The sequence below is a fragment of the Neomonachus schauinslandi genome, chromosome 6 (genome assembly GCF_002201575.2).
Source record: "Neomonachus schauinslandi chromosome 6, ASM220157v2, whole genome shotgun sequence".
Lineage (NCBI taxonomy): Eukaryota > Metazoa > Chordata > Mammalia > Carnivora > Phocidae > Neomonachus > Neomonachus schauinslandi.
Genome location: NC_058408.1, coordinates 36,008,972 through 36,032,229, shown reverse-complemented (window position 1 = coordinate 36,032,229; position 23,258 = coordinate 36,008,972). Strand labels below are relative to the sequence as shown.

General features: G+C 47.8%; 1 protein-coding gene across 1 annotated transcript in view; it reads right to left on the bottom strand.

The window, feature by feature from the left end:
• Positions 1-1,541: 1,541 nt before the first annotated feature.
• The window catches only part of HHAT (hedgehog acyltransferase), a 332,511-nt gene continuing 310,794 nt past the window's right edge, over positions 1,542-23,258 (bottom strand). Inside the window, exon 12 of the mRNA XM_044916357.1 lies at positions 1,542-1,665. Within this exon, the coding sequence (XP_044772292.1) occupies positions 1,574-1,665 (92 nt within the window). The 3' untranslated portion in view covers positions 1,542-1,573. The remainder of the gene's footprint in view (positions 1,666-23,258) is intronic.

Below are 23,258 nucleotides of genomic sequence, written 5' to 3'. Positions count from 1 at the left end.
CCGGGCCTCCCGGGCCCTTACTCAGCCAGCTCTTGAGGCCACTGCTGTCAGCCTGCCTGCCCCTCTGGGTCTGTGCCCTGCAGCAGCCAACCTGGGGTATGCTCGCTCCCCACCGCCTGCTCCACCCACATCTGCTCTTCCGGGCAGGAAGAAAGGATGTCAGCAAGAATGACATTCTTCCTACCCAAGAATGGGTAGGAAGAAAGGATGTCAGCAAGATGGCCAGTCCTGCATTCCAGGAGTATGAATCCCTTTGAGTTAAAAGCCACGGCCAGGACACAAGGACCACACCAGATAGCAGATGTGAGATGTGTGGCCAGACCAGGCCCAAGGGAACCTTTCATTCAATAGCAATTTGATCCATGTGTTTGAGATGTACTAAGTTCTCCCATAATGAGGTACAGTATGGATCAAACTTCCAGGCTTCTTCACATACCACTTGCCCTCTCAAAAAAAAGAAAAAAAAAAATCCAAAGCCAAACAGACATACTCAGCATTATCTACCACTTGGGGCTATTTAGTGGCCTGTCACCCACTTTCCAGAGGAGTGAATAAGAGTTATAGGTGTTTAAATTTTAAGCATTTTCTTCAAGAAACATTCAAAATGATTCTACAAAAATGTGAATTATCAGTGTGACAGAAAAGGCTCCATTTTATTTGAAACAAAACAAAACAATGTAAACCACTGAGTGTACACCAGTGAGCAGGAAGCTGGGGGCTTCCTTGTGTGGAGAGGAGAAAAGACCCCAGGAAACCATCCCTACCCTTTGTCACTTGCCTGATAGCACCTGTCTGTGGATGCGCTAGCTCATGGTTCCTTAATTCTGCTTCTTTATTGAGAAATGAAGATTAACTGTCTGGTAGAGGAACTGCCATGTTTATACTTCTCTGCAAATCTAGGGAACAAGCATCCAAATGTCGATCACAGTGACGGTGTTCCAATAACAGATCTCCTTAGGTACTGGCCCCTTGGAACACTATAGGACAGGTTGTGTCTTCTTTGACTGGGCAATGAGGAACTTGACTGTGGCTTTGTCTCCTCCCTGCTAGGGAGCTGAAGTGGGAAGCTCAGACCTCAGTGCTAGTTCTAGAGACCACACTGCAGGACATGGGGAAGAGGTCACTTAAATGTTAGCAAAATATTTCAGAAATATGGCCAGTGGAGGACAGGCCTTATCACTAATCAGGACTTCTGTGCTCCAATTGAGAAATGTCTATTGCATTTAATTCTTGGTAAAGTAGAAAGAACCTGAAGGGCCCCTGGGACTGGGTTCTAGACCACAATGTCACCATGTGCAGCTGGGCAAGATAATACTGCTATGGACCCCTGCTTACTCAACAGGAAGATGATGGGGCTGGGGGAGATGAGCTCTGGGTCCCCAAAGTTAGAAGCCTCACTGGTTGTCAATTTTCTATGAGAGCTCAAGCTTCCAGTCTTGGAGTGAGGTAACTTCAACAAAAGATGGGCAGATGAAGCACTGGTTCCTTGGAGGTCATCTTGGTGTGCGAGGTCAGGGTGAAGCACCATTTGCCTTGGAGGCCAGCAGGAAGGGCTGGTGCCGGCCGGGCGGCATTAGTCCACCGAGTATGTCTGGGCCCAGGCGATGCCCACGTGCGAGTAGCAGTAGAGGAATCCCAGGACAGAGAGGGTCGCATATGGCCAGCCTGCAGGGGGAGGACAGAGATGGAAGAGTGGTTAGATACTCCTGGGGCAGGACCTTCCAGAGGTGCAAACTGTCCCCCTTTGGGGAAGGCAACTCAAGAAACAACATGGGCCTCAGTTGACACATCAAGACACATACCTCCTGGAAAGTGTGCTCTACCTGAAACACCAACAACTTGAACTCTGCATTCCCACTGGGGCCAGCATAAAATGAGGGGTGCGCTCTCTCAAATGGAAATTAGGTTTAGAAATAGGACAAGCTTTTAAAGAATATGTACTTAGAAAACTAAAGTAGTTAATAATCAAAAAAGAAGAGAAGTCCGTAAGACCCACAGTAAATCTCAAAATATAGATTGGCCGTTATATGGAATTGAGTGCCATCTGTAAGCACACAGAAGGGAAAGCCTAAATTAAACATTTGCTTTCAAAACTCAAAGCTTTTAGTGGTTCCTTCTATAAGTACTTGTCTTAGAATATCTGATGTTCTTTTCTTTCTCCTCCTCCTCCTCCTCAATTAATAGCCCTCTCTGCTGAGTGTTTGTCACTTAATGACTTCCATGTCTTCTACATGTTTCACTTACTCAACCATTTATTAGGAGCTCTGGAGATCCAGAGATGCTGTGGAAGGTGCCAGATGTCAAAATAGGTGATCCTACTCCAGCTTGGGAAAGATACACACACACACACACACACACACACACACACTACTGGGATTTGTGAGCCACGTAACATGTGCTAGATAATGATGTAGACAGAGCAAATTTAAACTGGGCCATGTGGGGTAAGCAAGAGTTTGTCAGATGGAAAGGGGCAGGGATAAGCGACCAGAGAGACCACCTCACGTGTGAACATGTCCCGTGGGCCACCCCTGGAACAGGGAATCATGTGACTGTGGCTACTGCACAGGAAGGGGCAGGCAGGGCAGCGCTAGAAGCAGGGAGGAGGTGGTGGGAGCCACTGAGGGTACTGCGGTTCTTCAGGCTCTCTTCCTGCCACGTCAACAAGCAGCTGCGATTATTATTACTGGAAGTTCAAGGACTATGGCATAGTGGTTAAGTGTGGGCTCTGAGGTGAACCTGGATGCCAGTTCAAACCCTGGCTCTGCCGCTTGCCAGCTGTGAGACCCGGAGCAATCTGACGAATCCCAAGTGTAAAACTAGGAGAGGGACAGAGCACCTTTATTAATAGTCTTTATAGGACGCCATGGACTGATTGTGTCCCCCCACATTCGTGTGTTGAAGTCCTAACCCCCAGTGCATATTTGGAGGGGGGGCCTTGGGGAGGTAAATAGGTTGAGATCAGATCATGAGGCATCGCGATGGGGATTAGCGCCCCCATAAGAAGGGACACGCAGGGCTTGCCTCCTTGCTCTCTGTCATATAGAGACACGGTGAGAGAAGGTGGCCATCTAAAAGCCAAGAAGAGGGGCCTCCCCAAGAACCAAGTCAGCCGGCATCTTGATCTTGGACTTCTTCAGTCTCTGGAACTGTGAGAAACAAGGGTCTGTTGTTGAAGCCACGCAGTCCGTGGTACTCTGCTAGGGCGGCCCGAGTTGACTAAGATATAAGGAAGGAATGTACAACATGATGTAAAGGCCTGCACGATGCCTGGCCTCGGATGGACACTTAGGAAAGGTAGTAATAATACTGGGGTGAGGACACAGAAGTCATTCTCCACCAAGATGAGAGTGGTAACAGGGAAGTCCAGCCCTGGTCTTCCTCTGAGCTCCTGTTTTCAACTTGCTCCTTTACTGGCTTGGCACAAGAATTCTCCTAGGCCTTGAAGGCAAGAGAAGTGAGGGGAGCAGAGGACTTCCAAGAGCCTGGCTCTAGGCCCAGTCCTACAGTCCTACCTCCTGTCTGCTAGGCAGCCAGTGTATTAGCTTCCTTTGGCTGCTGGGAGCAAATTACCACAAACCTCAGTGGCTTCCAACAGAAATGCATTCTCTCATACTTCTAGATGCTGGAAGTCTGAAATCAAGGTGTTGGCAGGGCCACCTTCTCTCTGAAGGCTCTTAGGGAGACTCCTCCCTTGCCTCTTCTAGCTTTGGATGGCCCCAGACATTCCTTGACATATGGCAACATACCTCCAATCTCTGCCTCTGTCTTCATGTGGCCTTCTTCCCTGGGTACTTCTGTGTCCTCTCCTCTTAGAAGGACACCAGTCATGGATTTAGGGCCTACTCTAAATCCAGGATGATTTCTTCTCAAGACATTTAGCTAATGACATCAGCAAAAACCCTATTTCCAGATGAAGTCACATTCTGAGGTTGCAGATGGACATGAATTTGGGGCGGGGTCCTAATCGGCCCAGTACAGCCAGGTACTTTTTCAAGCTTCAAAAGGGACCCATCCTGCCTGGTGGCCCTCAGACACAGATGCCAAGGGACCTATTGACATCTGCTCCTCAGTGAGCTCAGGAAGCAGAAATTAGGGAGGGGGCTTCAGGCATGGGAAGAGGACCCAGACTTCAGCTGTGTTTAGGATGATGCATTGGCAGGTGTTTGGTAAACACAGAACCCAGAAGCTGGCTCTGGAGGTGGGAGAATGGGGATATTTTATTTACACAAAGCTGGGCCTGGGTCATTGGACAGCTGTGCTTGGCTCTGCGGCTTCCAGGGACATCCCTGTGAAAGCTCCTGGAGAACACACAGAACTGTAAGGAGGAACATCCCCAACACCGCCCGGAAGTGTGGCATATGCATGTTCAGTTTGGACCCCAGTTAGGCCCTGAAAATTCCCTCTACCATTCACTGTTTGCCATGCACAGAGGCGGATAGACAGCAGTTAGGAGACTTGTAATCCTGACTCTATTATGAAACCCTAGGAGGGGCTCAGTTTCTCCATGTACACCATGGCAGGTCAAAAATAAACAGAAGCACATGAAATAAGATCGCAGATTTGGTAGTGCTTTTAAAAAGTGTTTCAGAGTGGAACATAAGGAATAGCATGGAGGACATTAGGAAAAGGAAGGGAAAAACAAAGGGGGGGAAATCGGAGGGAGAGATGAACCATGAGAGACTGTGGACTCTGAGAAACAAACTGAGGGTTTTAGAGGGGAGGGGGGCTGGGGGATGGGTTAGCCCGGTGATGGGTATTAAGGAGGGCACGTACTGCATGGAGCACTGGGTGTTACACGAAAACAATGGATCGTAGATCACCACATCAAAAACCAATGATGTATTGTATGGTGACTAACGTAACATAATAAAATAAAATTAAAAAAAATAAAAAGTGTTTCAGAACTGCAAAGAATTCCTATGGGACCACTTGAGAAGTCAATGTATATAGTCTATGTGTGAAGCTGTTATGTAAACAGCTCACTGGCCCTTTTAACAGGCGCGTTCCTACAGATAGTAACCCCGGTGCGTACCAGATGGCTGCCGAGGACCTCTTACCTTTTCCTGACCTCAGGAGTAAGCTACGTGATGACAAGGGAAAGACAGACGCCACAAGTGCCCCTTCACAGCATCCAGCCAGTATTTCGTAAGCATTTGCTGCGTACCTGGCCCGTCCGAGACCCCAGACCTCAACATCAACCTCTGCGGTTTGCCGGCTACAGGCACAGGGCCTTTGACTGTAGCAGCTGCTACCCAAGCACCGATGTGGTCCAGGTGTTGCCAGGGCGGGGAGGGGATGCTTGGGGCACAGCCTCCTCTTCATCAGGGTTCAGATGAGCACAGAAAAAGAAACTGGGATGGGCTGTCATTCTAGCAACATTTGAGGGCTGCTATGATGCAGTCATCCAGGCTTGTCAGCCATTAACAAAAATGATGGCGTCAAAAAGGGTTCTGTCCTGACAAATGAACACCGACCTCATCGTGTAGGCCTCACTCCCCCTGGCCTTTCCCCACTCTGTGTTCTCCTTCCAGGCTCTCCCTTCTCACCAGGATTTCCAATCCACACTGTCCAGTCAACTCCCATATCCCAGCAACCCCGACCCCATGCATGCACACACATACACATTCACATACACGCACACACACACACATTCTCTCTCTCACACACACACACACACACACACACACACACCCACACCATTAATGTGGCTCATAAAGCCTGGTGGGCAGCATGGTATTGGTCAAAAGAAAAGATCCTCCTTAAGAGAGTACTTTAAGGCCAAAATCCCCTGCATACTGGGTCTATTCATGGCTAGGCCTCCAGATTCAATGATGTGTCCTGGTGGCTTCTGATACCTAGACCTATTAAGATCTAAACAGTTGAACAGTTTTAACAGACAACAACCAGGCAGCATTGAAGATATTATAAAGAGGATGCTAGCAAGTTAGGCAATGTTTGCAAAAGACTGGGTAATACAGCTAATGGGACAGACTATCTGACAGATATAGTTAATGCATACAAGTAGGATACATAGCACCACAGATTCAATTAAGAAGATCAATGTAGGCGGTGTAATAGAGGGAGTTAATAGGATGTAGGTGGTTGTATCATGATATTGTTAATAGTACACTGGTGAGTTGTATAATAACTACAGCTAATGAGAACAGGTAGGACACAGAGGGAAATGTCTATAGCTAAAAGAAAGCAAGCAGTGTAATTTTACTTGAGGTTATTATGGCTGAGCGACTTTCTGAGCAATTACAGCACTCTGAAAAGATTGGAAAGGCTGAGGCTCAGGAGAGTGAAGGAAAAGACCATCATCATGCAGGCCCATGGAAAGTCAAAGGATATATCACACTGGTTTTCTGGAAAGTGATGCGATAATCAGAACACGCAGCAAGTCTAATGAAAACCTTGTTTAAAGGTAACACCGTAAAATGATCGCAGCGCCACCGTGGAAAAGAGCAAGGAGGTTCCTCAAAAAATGAAACACAGAATTATCACATATATACCCAAAAGAATGGAAAGAACTAGAAGAGATATCTGTGTACCCACATTCACAGCAGCATTACGTACAATAATCAAAAGGTGGAAATAGCCCAAGTGTCCACTCACAGATGAATGGATACACAAAATGTGGTCTATACATACAGTGGAATATTATTCAGCCTTGAAAAGGAAGGGACTCCTGACACAAGCTATACCTGGGATGAAGCTTGAAGACAGTATTCTAAATGAAATAAGCCAGACACAAAAGGACAAATACTATATATGAGGTCCCTAGAGTAGTCAAATTCATAGAGACAGAAAGTGGAATAGCAGTTGCTAGGGGCTGGGGGGAGTTACTGTTTAATGGTACAGGAGTTTCAGTTTTGCAAGATTAAAAAAGTTCTGGAGATGGACGGTGGTGATGGTTGCACAGCAACATGAATGTGCTTAATACCACTGAACTGTACACTTAGAAATGGTTAAAACGGCAAATCCTATGTTATCTATAATTCACCACAATAAAAAATTCTATGCTCAGTGAAAGAAGACATCGACAAAATAATATATACCATATTATTCCATTTACGTAAAATGGAAATTGATTTATAGTAACAAAAAGCTTGTCAGTGGTTGCCAGGGGCTGGAGCACAGGGAGGAACAAATTACAAAGGGGACACCAGGAATCTTTGGGGATGATGAAAATGTTTTGCATCTTGATTATGGGAAGGTTTTAAAGGGTATATACAACTAGAAAATACCTTCAATGAATATATTCTACTGTGCATAAATTATTTCTCAATAAAGTTGTAAAAATTTTAAAAATTGAAAAAATGAAAAAAATTTTAAAGGTAACATTGGAATATTAGCGAATCACAGACTTACAGTATTCTGCTACAATGTCCTAGGTTATATATATGCCCTAAGGTATTCAAACAAAAGATGCACATGCAAGAAGATATGATTCACTTTTTAAATGATGATGGGTTTTCAATCCTTCATCTCCCTAGGGGCAGGAGGACTTGCCATGTGTAGGACTGAACAGTGGGCTCCCCTAATGCTCTCGTCCACTGGGGCCTCTGAGCGGGAGGACAAGGCTAAGAGCTCTTTCTTAACTATGCAGACACACTCAACAGCTGAATCAGCACAAATCCCTATTCCAGGGAAGAAATCAATCCTTCCTAATGGGAGAGAAGTTAATTGAGTTGCTGAATTGTATATGAGCTATCAATTACCCCATCAAAGGCTCATTCAGCTGTCAGTCTGGGCAACACTCCTGAGCCTGTGGCCGCCATCTTGGCTCTAACGGGGCTTTTTCAAAGGCCACGTCCTACTGCTAACCATTTTTAGAAGGAAATGGAAGGTGACCACCGTATGAACAAACTTGGCAGCGAAGCCTTTTTCCTGCCCTTCCTCCCAGTCAGCCAGCACCATAGTCTCTGTCCACATGTGAGTAGTTTATGAAGAATATGGAATCTACTCTACAGTTTACAAAGAATACAGAGTCTTAATGAATCCTTACAACACTCTTAAGACAGAAATCATTAACAGATACCAATATCCTTGCTTGTAGCCACACTGCCTCAAAAGGGCCCAGAGTCCACATCCCAAGCCCAGAATGTCAGATTAAATCCTATTTGGATTTAATTAAAGGAAAGACTGAAGTCCTTCCTTTAATTTTTTATAATTATCTTTTACCATTAACAATGCCCTAGTCTGTACCTTCCACCCACCCAGGCAAGTTTTCTAGCCAGAGGCTCTGATGCCCCGTTGCCCACTGATCCTCTCATTCATCCACTTCTCAGTTGTCACGCTGCTGGGTCATAGTTCTCCTTGGGGTTAAGGAACACTCACTCTCAGCTTGGCCCTTGGGTCCCTAGAGCTGAATGGATGGACTCTCACTTTCTGGTCCCACAGAGCAGCAGTATCACTCAGTGACTCAAAATCATTCTAAGAGGAAGAAGAGGAGGTTCCCAACATCCCTGAGAGCCATTAGGCTACAAAGGAAACAAGTCTCACTTCCCCAAACTCTCCTTGGTTGAAACCCAAGCCTACAAATGTGAAGGATGTATTATAATTATTAAATGCCATCAACATATCCACCCATATCCCTGGGGATGCGGGTGCATATGTAACAGCCCACGTTGCCATCCTGGTGAAGACAGATATGAGGCTGATGAATTTCAGCCTCCACGGACAGCCTTTGTGAAGGGGTAGGCTTGGAGAAGGATATCCAATGGGGAAATGAAATGAAGAGGTGATTCCAGGAGATGTTGCAGAAAAGGGAGTCATAGCACTTGGTGACTGATGGATCTGGGGGCCAAAGAATACATTCCCTCTCACTGACCCTGAGCACTGCTAACAGAGTACCCTTGGGGCTGACATTCAGCTAGTGCACATCAGAGGGACTCTACCTAATGTTAACAGGCTGATTCACTACCCTACTAGTTAGTAAAAGCCATGATCCCAGCCTTTCCCTCATGACCTGCTCTCTGATTTCACATCAAAAGGGGTAAAGCTCTGGTCCTGTAGGGGCCCCCAGGACTCGCTCCAGCACATGGCTGCCATCTCTCTGGACTGACGGGTCTGTGCCCATACCTTACATTTGTTAGAAATGCTGAACACCAGCTCCCCACTCTATACACACATTGTCCTGCTTTGGTGACATCTTTTGCTCTGAGGTCAGCAGGGGTTGAGTGTTCCTCTCCTTAGAGAACCAGCTCGGGCTCTGGACTCTGGTCCTAGGGTGCTGGCTCGGGATTTGAGAAGCACCACCAACCCGGTGCCCCCGGCACTCTCTGCACCATCTTTCCAGCCTCGCTACGGTCATTTCATTAATTATTCAGAATAACTTTACGCACTGTTGCCTTTGTTAAAAGAGCTAGCTCCTGACAGCACTTTATTTTTAACAGTCTTCAGGCCTGATGGGGGGAAATGATAAGGTGCCTTGGTAGCTTTATTTAAATCTTATTTACTCCAGTAGTCCAGCCTGGAGATGATGTGCAGCCATTCATCAAACAGTCCTGAGCCTGCAGACCTTCCTTCGGAGCTAAATTAGGGCTGTAACCTTAATAAAGCTACAGGGCAGGAGCCTTTTCCCATCAGAGGACTACCTTATCGAAGGATACACAGCAAGAGCAAAGCTGCCCAAGCTTCGAAACCTATGAACTGCTGGATCTGTTTTCAAACACATGGGGTAAGCGACAGAAGGTGTGAAGAACAGACTGTTGCCACGTTAGGGTTAAATAGCAATTTCTAACCTTCATATGGTTTACAAACCTGGGCCTCAAGCCATGGATTTGAGGCCTTAGTGTTTTTTCAAAAAATGCTCAGCTGCCTCTTTCACAACCTTTCATGAGAAAGAAGGACTAGATTGTACTAATCTGTCCGTGAAATGAAAGCATGAAATCCTGGGGCCCTGGCATTCTAACATGAACCCACAGCAGAATCACCTGGAGGCCACGTCAAGAGGATGTGGGGCTCCCAGCCCCCAGTTTCTGATCCAGGGGACCTGTGGCCGGCCTGAGATTTCCATTTCTAAGGTGACATGATGCTGCTGGCCCAAGAACCACATGTTGGGAACCACTGTTCTAGGTGAACTCCAAAGAAAATTGAGGGAAGAACTTTCTATTGACAGAGTTGCTCATAAATTGGGCTTTTTCTTTTTTTTTTTTTTAAGATTTTATTTATTTATTTGACAGAGAGAGACACAGCGAGAGAGGGAACACAAGCAGGGGGAGTGGGAGAGGGAGAAGCAGACTCCCTGCCGAGCAGGGAGCCCGATCCCAGGACCCTGGGATCATGACCTGAGCCGACGGCAGACACTTAACGACTGAGCCACCCAGGTGCCCCAAATTGGGCTTTTTCATAGAGCAGAGGAGACAGACAGTTACAGAGCTTTATGTTCCCAGGTCCATTGCTGAGCACATTCTACATTCTATCAGCTACCTTACCAGGGAGGTATTATTAGCCCCATTTCATAGAGAAAGGAAACTAGGGCTCAGAGGAGTAAAGTAACTTTCTCAAGGTCTAACAGCTAATTGGTCATCAGACCAAACTGGAACTTAGGGCTGTGTGACTCACGGTGCCTAAGGTAACAGCGGGGAGGGGGAAGCAGCAGGTTTGTATTTTCAGGCATCATCCAGCACTAAATCACTAGGTCACACATCTCCAGCAGCCTCAATTTCTCCATTTTTGTGAAGGGGGGACAAAGAAAGTATTGATGAGCACATTTATATCCCCTGTCTCGGAGAGTGCCTAATTTAGGCAGTATCCATTAAAGAGCACATTCTCGATGGCTGGGCGATCTTTCATTAACATTGTCAGAGCCAGGGGCCGAGCCTCCAAAAGGTATCTAGCAGGGAGACACAGAGGAAGGGGGGGCTCCACCCCCCCCACAAGAGCTTCTTGCCATCCCCAGCAAGAGTTGTTTGCTAGGCGCTGTGTGTATGTTTCACCGGCACAAACAGCGGTCGGTCGCTAATAAATCCGTTGTTCACGGTCAATTTCGCATCCTGATGCAGCCAACCTAGGCTGCATTTTTCATCCTTTCTTACCCCCGGCACAAGCCTCGTGGGCAGAAGCTTACTGAGGCACTCACTTCCATCAAGTAAAATCATTTCATGTGAAACTGAGGAAGTGGGGAGAACAAGCCAAAGCCACTTTTTCTTACTCTGACAGCGTAAGTAGACAGTAGTGCTGAGAAAACAGCTTCTCTCTCTCCAGGGCCAAATGGGTAGGGACTCGCCTCCCAGAAAACTGTCCCTGCAGTGGGTGCCACTGTTGCAGCTCCTGCCCCTGGAGCCAGAGGCTGCACTGACAGAACATGCTTCCCAGCTGTCGTTCTTCCTTCACCTGTGTTTTTAATACAGTCTCACTGGGGCTGCTGTTCATCGTTCATTCATGACCACGCTATAGAACGCAGCAGATGCTGCCTACCAAATGAGCTCGTGAAAGGCACTTCCCGCCAACAAAGGGATGTGCACAGTGTGGGGAAGGCTCCCTGTCACACAGCCCTGACAACCACTCACCCACATTGCTATTTATGAAGCACCTACTGTGTGCCCGGCATTGAGACAGGCAGCCTTGATCCTTGCCATACGTACAGCCTGCATCTTCATCTGAGGCCCATGAGCAGGTGCCCCTGAGGCTGAGTACGCGCTCCAGGGCCCCAGACACTTCACCTACCCCTTTGGGTTCAGTTCCTCAGCTCCATTACCCAAATGTGCAGATAATGAAAGACTCGGGGGAAACAGATAGCAGAGACAAGATTCTCAATCCACTGCATAGGCTGGGATGATGGGCTGACACTAGTTAAGTTGAAATTTCACTATGATTAAAACAGCAGAGCTTCACAATTTTTGTTTTCTAATCCAACGATGCCAATACCAGATGGAGGAGGTCCGGGAGCGCATCCCGGGAGGAGTGGCTGACGGACCTGGCGATGTTTATCCGGGAACACGGAGACTCTGGAGAAGGGAAAAGAGCTGCCTGCTTAGATCTGAAAGTCTACCCTTAGAAGAGGCTTGAGGGGACATCTGTGTGAGGAGGGGGGACACCCTGGGGGGCAGAGGCACACTTTGGCAGCAGGAGCCCCAACCCCGCAAAGGCTCAGGAGACACTGGGTTCCTCCTGCCAGGAATGCAGGGAATGCAGCAGGGGCAGGACAGGAGGCCCGAGCACAACAGAGGAGATTCCTCTTCCAGGCCAGAGGCAGAACCGGGTCTGAGAGTCCATGAATCTGCTTGTCTCTTTGCAGGGCACAAGGACAAGGGTACACACGGTAAATGGGCAGTGAACAATGGTGAGACGGAAGAAACACAGACACGGCGGTGGATTTTTGAGTCCTCATTCACAAGACTCCCAAGTCCCTCCTACAGGTGATTAGAAAAAAGACTTGTTGCAAAATCCCCGAACCAGTAGCCATATGTAGGTGCATTTGGCCTCCCTTTCCCCAGCTCGTGGGATCTGAGGCCAATTGATCAAAGTGCCCGTGGCCGTGGGTGTGCCTAAGAGGGCCACAAACACCTAGACTTTGCCACGGGACAGCAGAGCACGAATGCCCCTCCAGTCATATCCAGCTTCGTACCACCCCCCATGAACGTACCAGATGGAGCTGGAAAGGGAGAGAAAGAGAGCGATGCCTAAACCATGTGGATACCTGAAAGATGAGGTCAGTGATGTGTCTGACACGCTCTTTTCCTGAAGCAGTTGTGGGATAAAGGACTCCAAATTACTTGACTTAAATCTCCCAGCAGAGAGCAGAAGGATAAAACCAGGCTCCCTGTGGCGCTGGTGGCAGCCCTTCCTGGCGCTCTCGGAAGCGACGGTGGGCTCGGAATGCCACCAGCCCCTTGGGAAGAGGAAGGAGCCAGTCCAGACGGCTTTGTTCTCACCTGCTGTTCCCACTGACTGCATCTCCAAAATCTATTTTGCTCACCCGTCCGTGCTGAGGAAGGGGCGGGTTGGAGCGGGGGAGGTAGCACGGACCAAAGAGCTTGTCTGTGCCCCATCGGCTAGCAACTGCTGCCTGGAAAGTGGCTACAACCCCAGCCTCTGCCCTGCCCCTGTGACCGGGCCACACGCAGGCCACCTGTGTCGGGGTGCATGGGGGGCCATGGGGCAGCTTCTCTCTAAGGGAATTGAGCCCACAGGGTTGGTTCCATTCAAGCTGACTTTAACCACCTGAGCTGCCCGTTGCCTTCCTGAGAAGGAACCTGACAGAAGCACGAAATGGCTCCGAGATTAGTTCAGAAAAATGTGGCTCCAACATTTACAAGTGGGATTTGGAAAAGGCATCTCATTTCCTAGGTGTTGGTGTAAGGAGGGGCGTGGAAACAGGTAAGAAGGGGCAGGCTCGGGGGATGCTCAGCAGCAACAGTGTCCCCGTGTCACTCCGGCCGGCTGGCTTGAGGGCGGAAGCAGCTTGCGGGTGGGCAGAGCTGGGAGCCATTGTTCAGGGCAGCTCAGCACTCAGGTGGCCCCGGGCGCCAGGAGAAGGCAGCACCAGGAGCAGCCGACTGCAGCCTCAGGGAGCCTGGGGCCTTCTCTGCGAAAGAAGCATCAGTGATGTACTATATGGTGGCTAATTGAACAGACTAGTAAAAAATTTAAAAAAATAAAACTTAATTAAAACAATTTTTTTTTAATAAAAAAAAAGCAGCAGCATCAGCGCTTCCCTGGGAGGGGGCAAGGGCTCTGTTTAGGGGAGGGGAAAGGAGCGCGGAAGATCCCACAGGCGCCTCCCGTCAAACCCGCACATGCTGCAGCCCCGGGGCTCTCCTGAGGGCACGTGGAGAGGCGCAGAGCTGCCCCATGCCGCAGCTGCTCCGTCCTTGCAAGGGCACGGGCAAGCCATGGGGCCCAGGACAGCAGTCACAGTCCCTCCCACGTGGCAAGTGGGGGGCCAGTGAGGGAGAGGAGTGTGCCGCGTAGACGCACGTGAGGCTGGCCAGCTCCAGGCACCGGGTTTCACCAGAGACACTGCCACACAAAGGCCACATCGAGGAGGATCTGGAAGGGCTCCACAGCGTGGGCATACTGATAAGTCAAAGTCTAGTCTGGAAAGAGACCCAAGGTCACATGCAAAGGGAATTAGACTTACTCTGCTGCTCTGGAAGACAGAATTGGGGCCTGCAGACGGAGGTGACAGGAGGCAGATTCTGGATGCCACTGAAAGGAACAGATATCAAGCAGCACCTGCCCATAAGCTGGGCATCCTGGGCTCTTATCCCCCTCAGCATCAGGCAGAGTCCCAGAAGATGCGTCTTGGGGATGGTTTCCTCTGATGGGAGTGGGACCAGAGGCCCCAAGGTCCCTTCCACCTCTTAGAAATTACAGTCCTATAAAATCAAAGCCCTCAAACCATCTTGCCCTCCCCCTGCCCAGGAAAGGCACAAAGGCTGAGGTTAGACTGCAAGACCCTGTGTCGGGAGCAGGGAGAGGAGAGGCATCCTCTCTGTCCTGGGAACAGAAGGTCATGTTCGAACAGGCTGTGGAAATGTCACAAGATACAACAGATTTTTATTGAAGTGCTTATGAGGTTATTTACCTGACGTAGGAAGTGACTCAGACACTTTTTTGGGACTTGGGTTACAGAAAAAGACATTTCTGTGCCTTAAAGATCCCATTCTGAAGGAACACTGTGTTCCCCCTCAGGCTCCCAACTCTGGCTGATGGCCTTGACGGTGGGTCTGCGTGGGACAGCAAGGAGCCCTGGCCAAGGCTCCGGGCCCGCACTGGGATGTGTCCCCTGGGGCCCCCCACCCCCGACCCGGGGTCCCTTCTAGCAACGCTGCTCACTGGGGCAGCCCGGATGTCCCGGCTCCGACCAGCCTCTACAGAGAGCAATTTCACAGGGGATGCTCACAGGGAAGCTCTCTTCCTCCCCATCAGCTGCTAGGAACCCAACGCCTCGCACCGATTTTCTACAGGGGCAGGGAAGACAGACCTGCTGAAGTGGGGCTGAGAGGCAAATCCAAGGCAGCCTGGCTTTCTGGGGGATGGGGGGACTTAATGTTAGCTCTAGTGAGTATGAAGGTATTAGCACCCTTCCCTGCCTCCTCTGGGCTTCCGGTTTGGCCAGCAGGAGCGTCCAGAGGCTGGGATCCCTCGTGAAACATGGCCGCTATTCACTCTCCTCCTGGTAGTCTTTCCACAGGGTTAATTGTCAGCTGCCAGTGGCCGCACTTTCTGGCTTGGTTTTGTTTGTGACCTCAGAGCACAATATTTACACTCTGCACTCCTTGTAGAGTCCCCGGATGCTCCCTCGGTGCGGGTCAACTCAGGCGTGGAACCAGGCCTCAGTGTGCTTTCTCGGATTCCTCTACAGTGACAGGGCAAGTGTCTACCAGACCGCCCCAGGGCTTGGATTGGGACTGCCCCCCGTGGGCCAGTCCTCCTCACTGTGTGCCAGCAACGAGGCTTGAGGTGCTGGTGGAAGAAGGAACCATGACAGCCCCTCTCCCATGCCTGCTGATGTCATCTCTGATGACATCTTGAGTGTGGTGCTGACGAGGCTGCTGTCAGGGCCTCCCACCCCCCCTTTCTTGGGGCCACCGTGGGTTCCATTTGGGATGATTTGGCTCCATTCTTGTTCTAAAGGCTGGGAAGGATCTGACCTGAAGAAAAACTCATCATCCTGTGACTCATCATTCAACACTTATGGAGCGCCTACTATATACAGGGCACTGGGCTAAGTGTTGGGGATACCAGAGAGACTGAAAGGCTAGCTTGCAGGGCGCCTGGGTGACTCAGTCAGTTAAGTGTCCAACTCGATTTCAGCTCAGGTCATGATCTCAGGGTCCTGGGATCGAGCCATGGGTCGGGCTCCACGCTCAGTGGGGAGTCTGCTTGAGGATTCTCTCTCTCCCTCCCCCTCCCAAAATAAATAAATCTTTAAAAAAAAGGAAAGAAAGAAAACGAAAAGCTGGCTTGCAGTTAGAGAGACAGGAATTGGCTGTAAAAAGGTACATCATAACCTCAGGGTGTTTCCTGATGTAGATGAAAAAATGAATGAGCCAGCATTTGTTCAACATTTATTAGCTTGTTCTCTTGTGCCGGACATAATGTCAAGGGCTGGGGAAGTGGGACAGGAAGGACTGGCCCCTGACCTCAGAGAGCTCCATTCCGGAGAAGGACCGAAGCATCCACGAGGCAGGACCCAGAGCACTGAGAGCCAGCGTGGAGCACGCAGGCGCAGACAGGGCTGAGGGAAGGTGGGCTGCACCTGGTCACCGCCAGGCTTGCCGAGCTCTGCCACTCTCCAGGCACGCACCTGCCAGTGGTTTCCATCCTCTGGGGAAAACCTCCCTCGATGGAAGAAGGCCTGCCCTCCCATGAGACTGTCCATCTCATGTGCCCCCAGCAGGTACCAGGTTCTGCCCTCCACAGCAGCTCACCGTTTCACGGTCTCTGGATCTCTAGGAAGTGAAGAAATCAAAACAAGCTTCTTTCCTCCTGGCATCGTACTCTCAGCAAGGAGTTCACACAGCCAGCCAGGCAGGAAAGGCGGCACACTTTGATTTTCACTCTTTAGACCCTTCAGCTAGAGAGCCAGGGGCAAGGTTGTGTTTGCTTTCCCCCCCCCCCCCCCCCCCCCCGCCCCCTTCCCTCCTTGCTCCCCTCCTCCTCCCCCCCCCCCCTCCTCTCCCACCCACCCGCCCGCACATTTCATATTGATTGCCGGGGCAGGCAAGGCTCTGCTGCCTTAGCCTTCCCTCCTGGAAATCTGCCAGTGTGGCTGAGCCGCTGGTGTGTATCTAACATCTGCGCCGATGACTCCCCCCAGCTCTCGACGATTAGGTCCTCCTTCAGTTCTGAGCCAGTCGTGACAGAGGAAAGCAAGGATCGTGCTGATTTGCCTCAGCCGCACCCTCAGCCGCCCGTAATGGGCCTCAGGGCCAGGGTTCAGGGCTGTTGTGAGGCTCCCATCTCCTGATCCACTGGCTCCTTCACTGAGTGTCCCTTGCTGCCAACCGAGCCCTGGCCCACAGGCCCCCAGCAGTAAGACTAGGTGTCTGCTTTCTTCCTCAAAGCTAGGTTTTCTATGCTTCTCTCCAGGATGGTCCAGGCCCCAACACCAAGCTTGTTTTGCCCCTCAATTCTGAGCAGTTCCTATAGGCATAGAGGAAGGGGAAGAAGGGACTCCTTCAAGTCTCCAGTTCCTGTCAGTATCCCTTTGGCAGCTTCCACTGACATGTTCGACCTCAGCAGAACTTGCCTCCCTGGAGGCCTGAGAAGCAGCCATGCAGCAGCCCCGGATCTGAGGTTGAAGCAGAAGCCAAAGAGCCAGGAGACAGCTATCCAGGACTGTCCAAGATGACATCTAATCAGTAAAAGTTCATATGGTGGCTCATATCCTCTTTCTCTTTATGATTTCATAGTATGAGAATATGTGAGACAAAAACACTTTATTTGTCCCTCCTGGACCAACTAGAGAAGGTGCCATGAAGCAACAAGTTAATAAGGACAGACTTGCCCAGTGCCCACATCCCCCGGCTCATTTCCCTACCTTCCCCACCACCTTGTAGGGACAGAGGGGTCAACAGCTTGAAGAGTTCCCAGGGATAGCCAGCTGATATAGAAAGAGATAAAGAGATAAGAGCTTCCAAATATTTTGATGACGAGTTTGAGTCATAACTGAATCCCCTTAAATGTTTATAGTTGGCTAAATTCCAAAGCTGCAAATAAAAGACTTTGCATTACGTTTGCCCTTATATTAAAAACATAATCAGACTATGCTTCCCCTCTTTGTTAAACCCAAGAATGCACCCATAGTCCAATGCTTCTTTAAAAATAAATTTTTATATAGTATTTGTCTGACTTATTTTGCTTAGCGTAATACACTCTAGCTCCATCCATATCAATGCAAATAGCAAGATTTCATTCTTATTGATGGCTGAGTAATATTCCATTGTATGTATATATATCCCCCACCATTTCTTCATCCATTCATCAGTCAATGGACATTTGGGCTCTTTTCATGATTTGGATATTATAACCATTGGAGTGCATGTGCCCCTTCAAATTAGTATTTCTGTATTTTTTAAGTAAATACCTAGCAGTGCAATTGCTGAAACTAATATTACACCAAATGTTAACTCACTGGAATTTAAATAAAAACTTCAGGGCCAACTGGGTGGTTCAGTTGGTTAAGTGTCTCTGACTCTTGATCTCAGCTCAGGTCTTAATCTCAGGGTCATGAGTTTAAGCCCCATGTTGGGCTCCATGCTGGGCATAGAGCCTACTTAAAAAAAAAAAAAAAAGAAGAAGAAAAAAATAAAATAACTTTTAAAAAATCCTCTCTACTTCAGCACTCCTCTCTTTCCTCCACAAAACAGAAAGGAATAATACTGCCTGCCCTCATGGCTGCAGCCAGTTTCAGGCGCCAGAACCTTCAGCCCCAGAAAAGGGTACTGTCCTTGCGCTCAGGAATCCTGAGTTCCACCACTTGTAGCTACATACACTAGCTTCTCTAAAACTCTTGTTTTCTTTTCTTTAAAACCAAGATCATCAAGCCCTACTCATAAAATCATTATGAGCAGTGGACCTACCTGATCCCCCATTCATTCAGAGAATGCCTGAAGAGGGCAAAACTCTGGCAAAAATATACTCAGACAACTCTTAAGTCCAGAAAGGTTTCCTCATGCCTAAAACTTGCCATCGAACAAGCCCACCTCTGGTTTAGAGAGCTATGGAAACACAAACCCTGGATGTACTATTTTGTTGTTTCTAACCCCAAACTTGCTATTTATTTATTTATTTATTTATTTATTTATTTATTTATTTTTAAAGATTTTATTTATTTATTTGAGAGAGAGAGAATGAGAGACAGAGAGCACGAGAGGGAAGAGGGCAGAGGGAGAAGCAGACCCCCTGCTGAGCAGGGAGCCCGATGTGGGACTCGATCCCGGGACTCCAGGATCATGACCTGAGCCGAAGGCAGTCGCTTAACCAACTGAGCCACCCAGGCGCCCGCAAACTTGCTATTTAAACCCATCATCCCTCCAGCATGGCTGGTTGTCAGTAGCGTGATTTCTGTACCACAAGCCTGCATCCCCATACCAACATTCCATCGTGCTGCCTTCCCATTTCCCAGAAGCTAAACAAGCTGGCTGACACCACGTATGGCCTTTCATGACTCTGTCTCCCAGGGGGCCACTGCCAGAGACAACATGGGACCTGAGGCAGTCACCTCTCAGTGTGGATGGCTCCAAGCAGCCCATCCTCCCAAATGGAAAAATGTTGCACTACCCATATCCCACTATCTAAGGGTCATATTTGTACACAAAGGTCTACCATGGCCATGGTGAGGTTTGCCTCCAGCACCACTGATCATTGCTGTATTCAGTGTGACCAGTACGGTGCTCAAACTACCTTGGCCTGACCCACTCAGGCCTATCTAAATTACTCTTTGGGAGCTGGGTCCCATGTCTCGTTTCATGAATCTCCTTGCAATTATGCTATGCTTAGACTCCTGAAAATGAGTCTGCATTCCCAAGCTTACTTAGACATAGGTAAAAAGGGCTCCTGGATATGGTGTGTGGTCAGAGGGGACCCAGAATGTGATTCCAAACACTAGCTGAAGACAGCCATATATTTGAGGATACCCCCTAAGTATTACATACTAGACTTGACTATATACCCAAATATATGCTAAATATCCCTTCTGCCCTCCTCAAGTACTTAACTGAAGCCAAGATTATACAGTTGGGCTTATTCTAAGGATTTGAATTACTGAAAGCTGTTTTCATATACACCAATTGGGTTATTTAACACAAAATTCAACAGTGCTGGATGTCTGAGTCTGAATAAATTATAGAATCATTATGCTGGGAATGGTCTGTTTTTAAAAAGCTCAATTCTGGTGTCACTTTAACTGAATCACAAATTCCCTGAACATTTCTGCATGCAGGCATGTTAATTCAAACATTCATAATACAACCAGTTTTTGCATTATGCATAATGCACATTCAGACCTCTGCGCAATTTTATAATTAAACCTGCATTTTGTATTAACACATATGCAATACATACAGCCACTATTCGTTTTCTACAGAACAAATAAATCCTCACTTGGGGGAAAAAAAACTGCTGGAGAATGGATATGGTATTGTGCATTATCAATCAGCTTGTGGAGCTTTAACACTAAGTGTATATGGATTTAGGGTTTGGGGATAATAACCAAATAGCACTGAATAAGCAGACTGGATATTATCTGAGGACAAGACGGCAAACCTCTACCGATGAGTAATGAACCCAGAGCAGTGCAACAGCCGAAGGAAAAACCAAATGCTGCCAAGAGGGGGGAGAGCTTTCCCCACCCCCAGCCCTACCAAGTGCACTGCCACGGGAGGAAGGGTTGAATAAGAGATGCACAGCTTCAAATCTCTTTCAGCCAAACATTTGTTGACTACATGTTTATAGTAGTCCCCTGAGGATCAGTACAACAGCACTCGATTTACTTGAAGACCCCCCCCCCATCCGCCGCCGCCCCGTGCAAAAGTAGTTCAGCTGTTGAGACTGATGACACCACACATGTGCCAAGAGGGTATGAAAAGTTTTATTGCTCACATAATGAGGATTTCTGGGGAGAGCAGGCATCCAAGCCATTCCAAAATGGCTTGAGCAAAGGGAGGGGCAAGTGGCTTTGGTTTGCAATGTGGTTGAGGGTAAGGCCAGGGTGAGAAGTGGCTGGGTTTGCATAGTTTGAACTTTCCACCAGCACCCAGGGAAGGAGCAAATCCATTTTCCTGTTGGCTTGCCCAGAGATGGGACACAAGGGGATTAAGGTGCATTGGGGCTGCAATGCTGTCAGCAGTCAAACATAAAAAATGGAGAGTCTTTATTACAATCCTCCTACCTTCAAGCTGCCATTTACGAATTTAAAACCCTACTCTGAAATTGACCTACTGTGTGACTCTCTTCTCATCAGTAAAAGTTGTATAACCTTTAAAATAAATGATGTCACATATATCAAAGGAAACTGGCCCAGTGCCTGTATATAAAAGATGTTTAACCATTGCTTCTCAATCTCAATCTAGAAATTTAAGGACAAAGAATCTGTTTCCTCCACATAGTTCCACTTTTACCCTTAGTTTGTGTTCTTATGAAAACCAGAGAAGCCACCAGCTCTAGTAAGACTCTTGAAACTATCTACCAGAGATATTGGGATAAGGGTGGGACAAGAAGAGTAGAAGCGGAGATATAAGGCTGGTGGCGGGGGTGGGGGGACCAGGGAGGGTAGTGGTCAGGGCACTGCAGAGGGCAACTTCCCCAAGATGTGTCACCGAACACGTCTGTCTGAGCCACAGGGGACACGTAGCTACAGAAAGGATGGCCCCAGTGGGGTGAAGCAAAGGACAGAAAATGGTAACTGTTATGGATTGAACTGTGTCTCCCCAAAAAGATATGTTTAAGTCTTAACCTCCACCAATACACTACTTCAGGATGTGACCTTATTGGAAATACAGTCTTTGCAGATGTAATCAAGTTAAGATAAGGTCATTGTCAACTGGAGTGGGTCCTACATCCATTATGACTGATGTCCTTTTGAAACGAGAGAGACACAGTAAGGGAGCATGCCATGGGAGAACAGGCGCGGAGGTTGCAGTGCTATGGCTGCAAGCCAAGGCCACCATCAGAAACTGGAAGAGGAAGGAAGGGTTCTCCCCAGAGTCTCAAAGGAGCAAAGTCCTGCTGATACCTTGACTGTGGACTTTTCTCCTCCTGAATTGTGAGAGAATAAGTTCTGTTGTTTAAGCCACTCTTTGTGGTATCCTGTTACAGCAGCGCTAGGGAACATAGTACAGAAGAGATTATCCCATTACTTCCATTCTTTTTCTTCATTGAAGATTTGAGTGTGTAATTTTACTCCAAATTGGACTAACTGAGGATGCTGAAGTTTTTTATTTTAGGATGATGAACAAATCACAGATCTTTATATATTGCCAGTTAGCCTTTAGTTCCTCAAAATTATTTTAAATATACAGTAAGAAAATATTTTTGGTAAAATATCTTTGGTTTTGGCTCATAATAATTTTTATACTACATGGTTAGCATTACAACAAATTTGCAAACAGAAGGTAAATATGAGTTTTCTTAAGATCTTCAAGCTAAGATGAAATGTTAAGTGATTATCTCTGAAGTATGGCATTTAGGTAATTTTTCTTTCCTTTTTATAACTTTCAAGTTGTCCTCATTGTAATGAACTTTTTTTAAAAGAAACACATTTTTACTTTCTAAGAGACATTATTATTTTCATAAAAGCAAGAAACAGGATTCAATGCCTTGTCTTACGGGCTTTTGTCTTGACTTTCAATCCTGGGGCTCAGAGATCTGTTCATAGCTTCCTGATCAGGCCTAAAAGGATTAGAACGGGGCATGCAGTGGCAGAAACATCCACTTGTTCCTTTAGAAATTGGGAAAAAATGAACTTACCCTGCCAGCACAAGAGGCTCAGGCCAGGGAGCTTGTGGGTAATATTTTCTGATTTAGTCTAATACAGATAGTTCTTTTACTCTCAGGAGTTTTCACAAATTGGCCTTAAAGTCCAGCTGCTTATAAGTCTCTTTGTAACAAAAACCAAGCATATTTAAGAGTAAATGGAGTGTTCTGATTCTGCTAGGACTGCACAAACCTAACAGAGCCTCTGTCTCCTGCTACTTCCAACTACATGCTGCAAAAATACAGAAAGCAACTACCCGAGGACTCAAGAAAGTAAATGACAGCAGCAGATTTTAGAGGAGTCAAAATTTGGCGACGCACAAGGGTAAGATGCCCACTGTTTCTTTTTTCTCTTTTATCTCTTTGCTGTGCCCAGAGAGTGGGTCCCAACTGTGGGGTTGCAGAGGGGAGCAGCAAGATGGGGGGAGTGAAAATGGACAGAAACCTTGTCTTCCTGACCAGAGCAACCAAGAAAAGAGCCCCTATGGGCCGGAGAGTAGAAGGAGAATCTCAGAGAAGAGCAAGAATGAACTGAGAATGGAAAGCACAGAACTTAGAGTTTGAACCCAACCAGGTTGTTCTGTATCTTGATGGCAGCAGTGACTACACAGGTGTATATATTTGTCAAAATTCATTGACAACTATATGGTACTTAAAAGGGTTACATTTTATTATACGTAAGTTATACCTAAATAAAGTTGATTTAAACATTTTTTTAAAAGAGAGCCAAGAAATAAATCCACAGTGAGCCCTCCGGGCCCAGTGGCTTCACCTTAGCACTTGCCCGGCCCATCGCCCATGGACTCCCTGCCATGCCCGCAGTG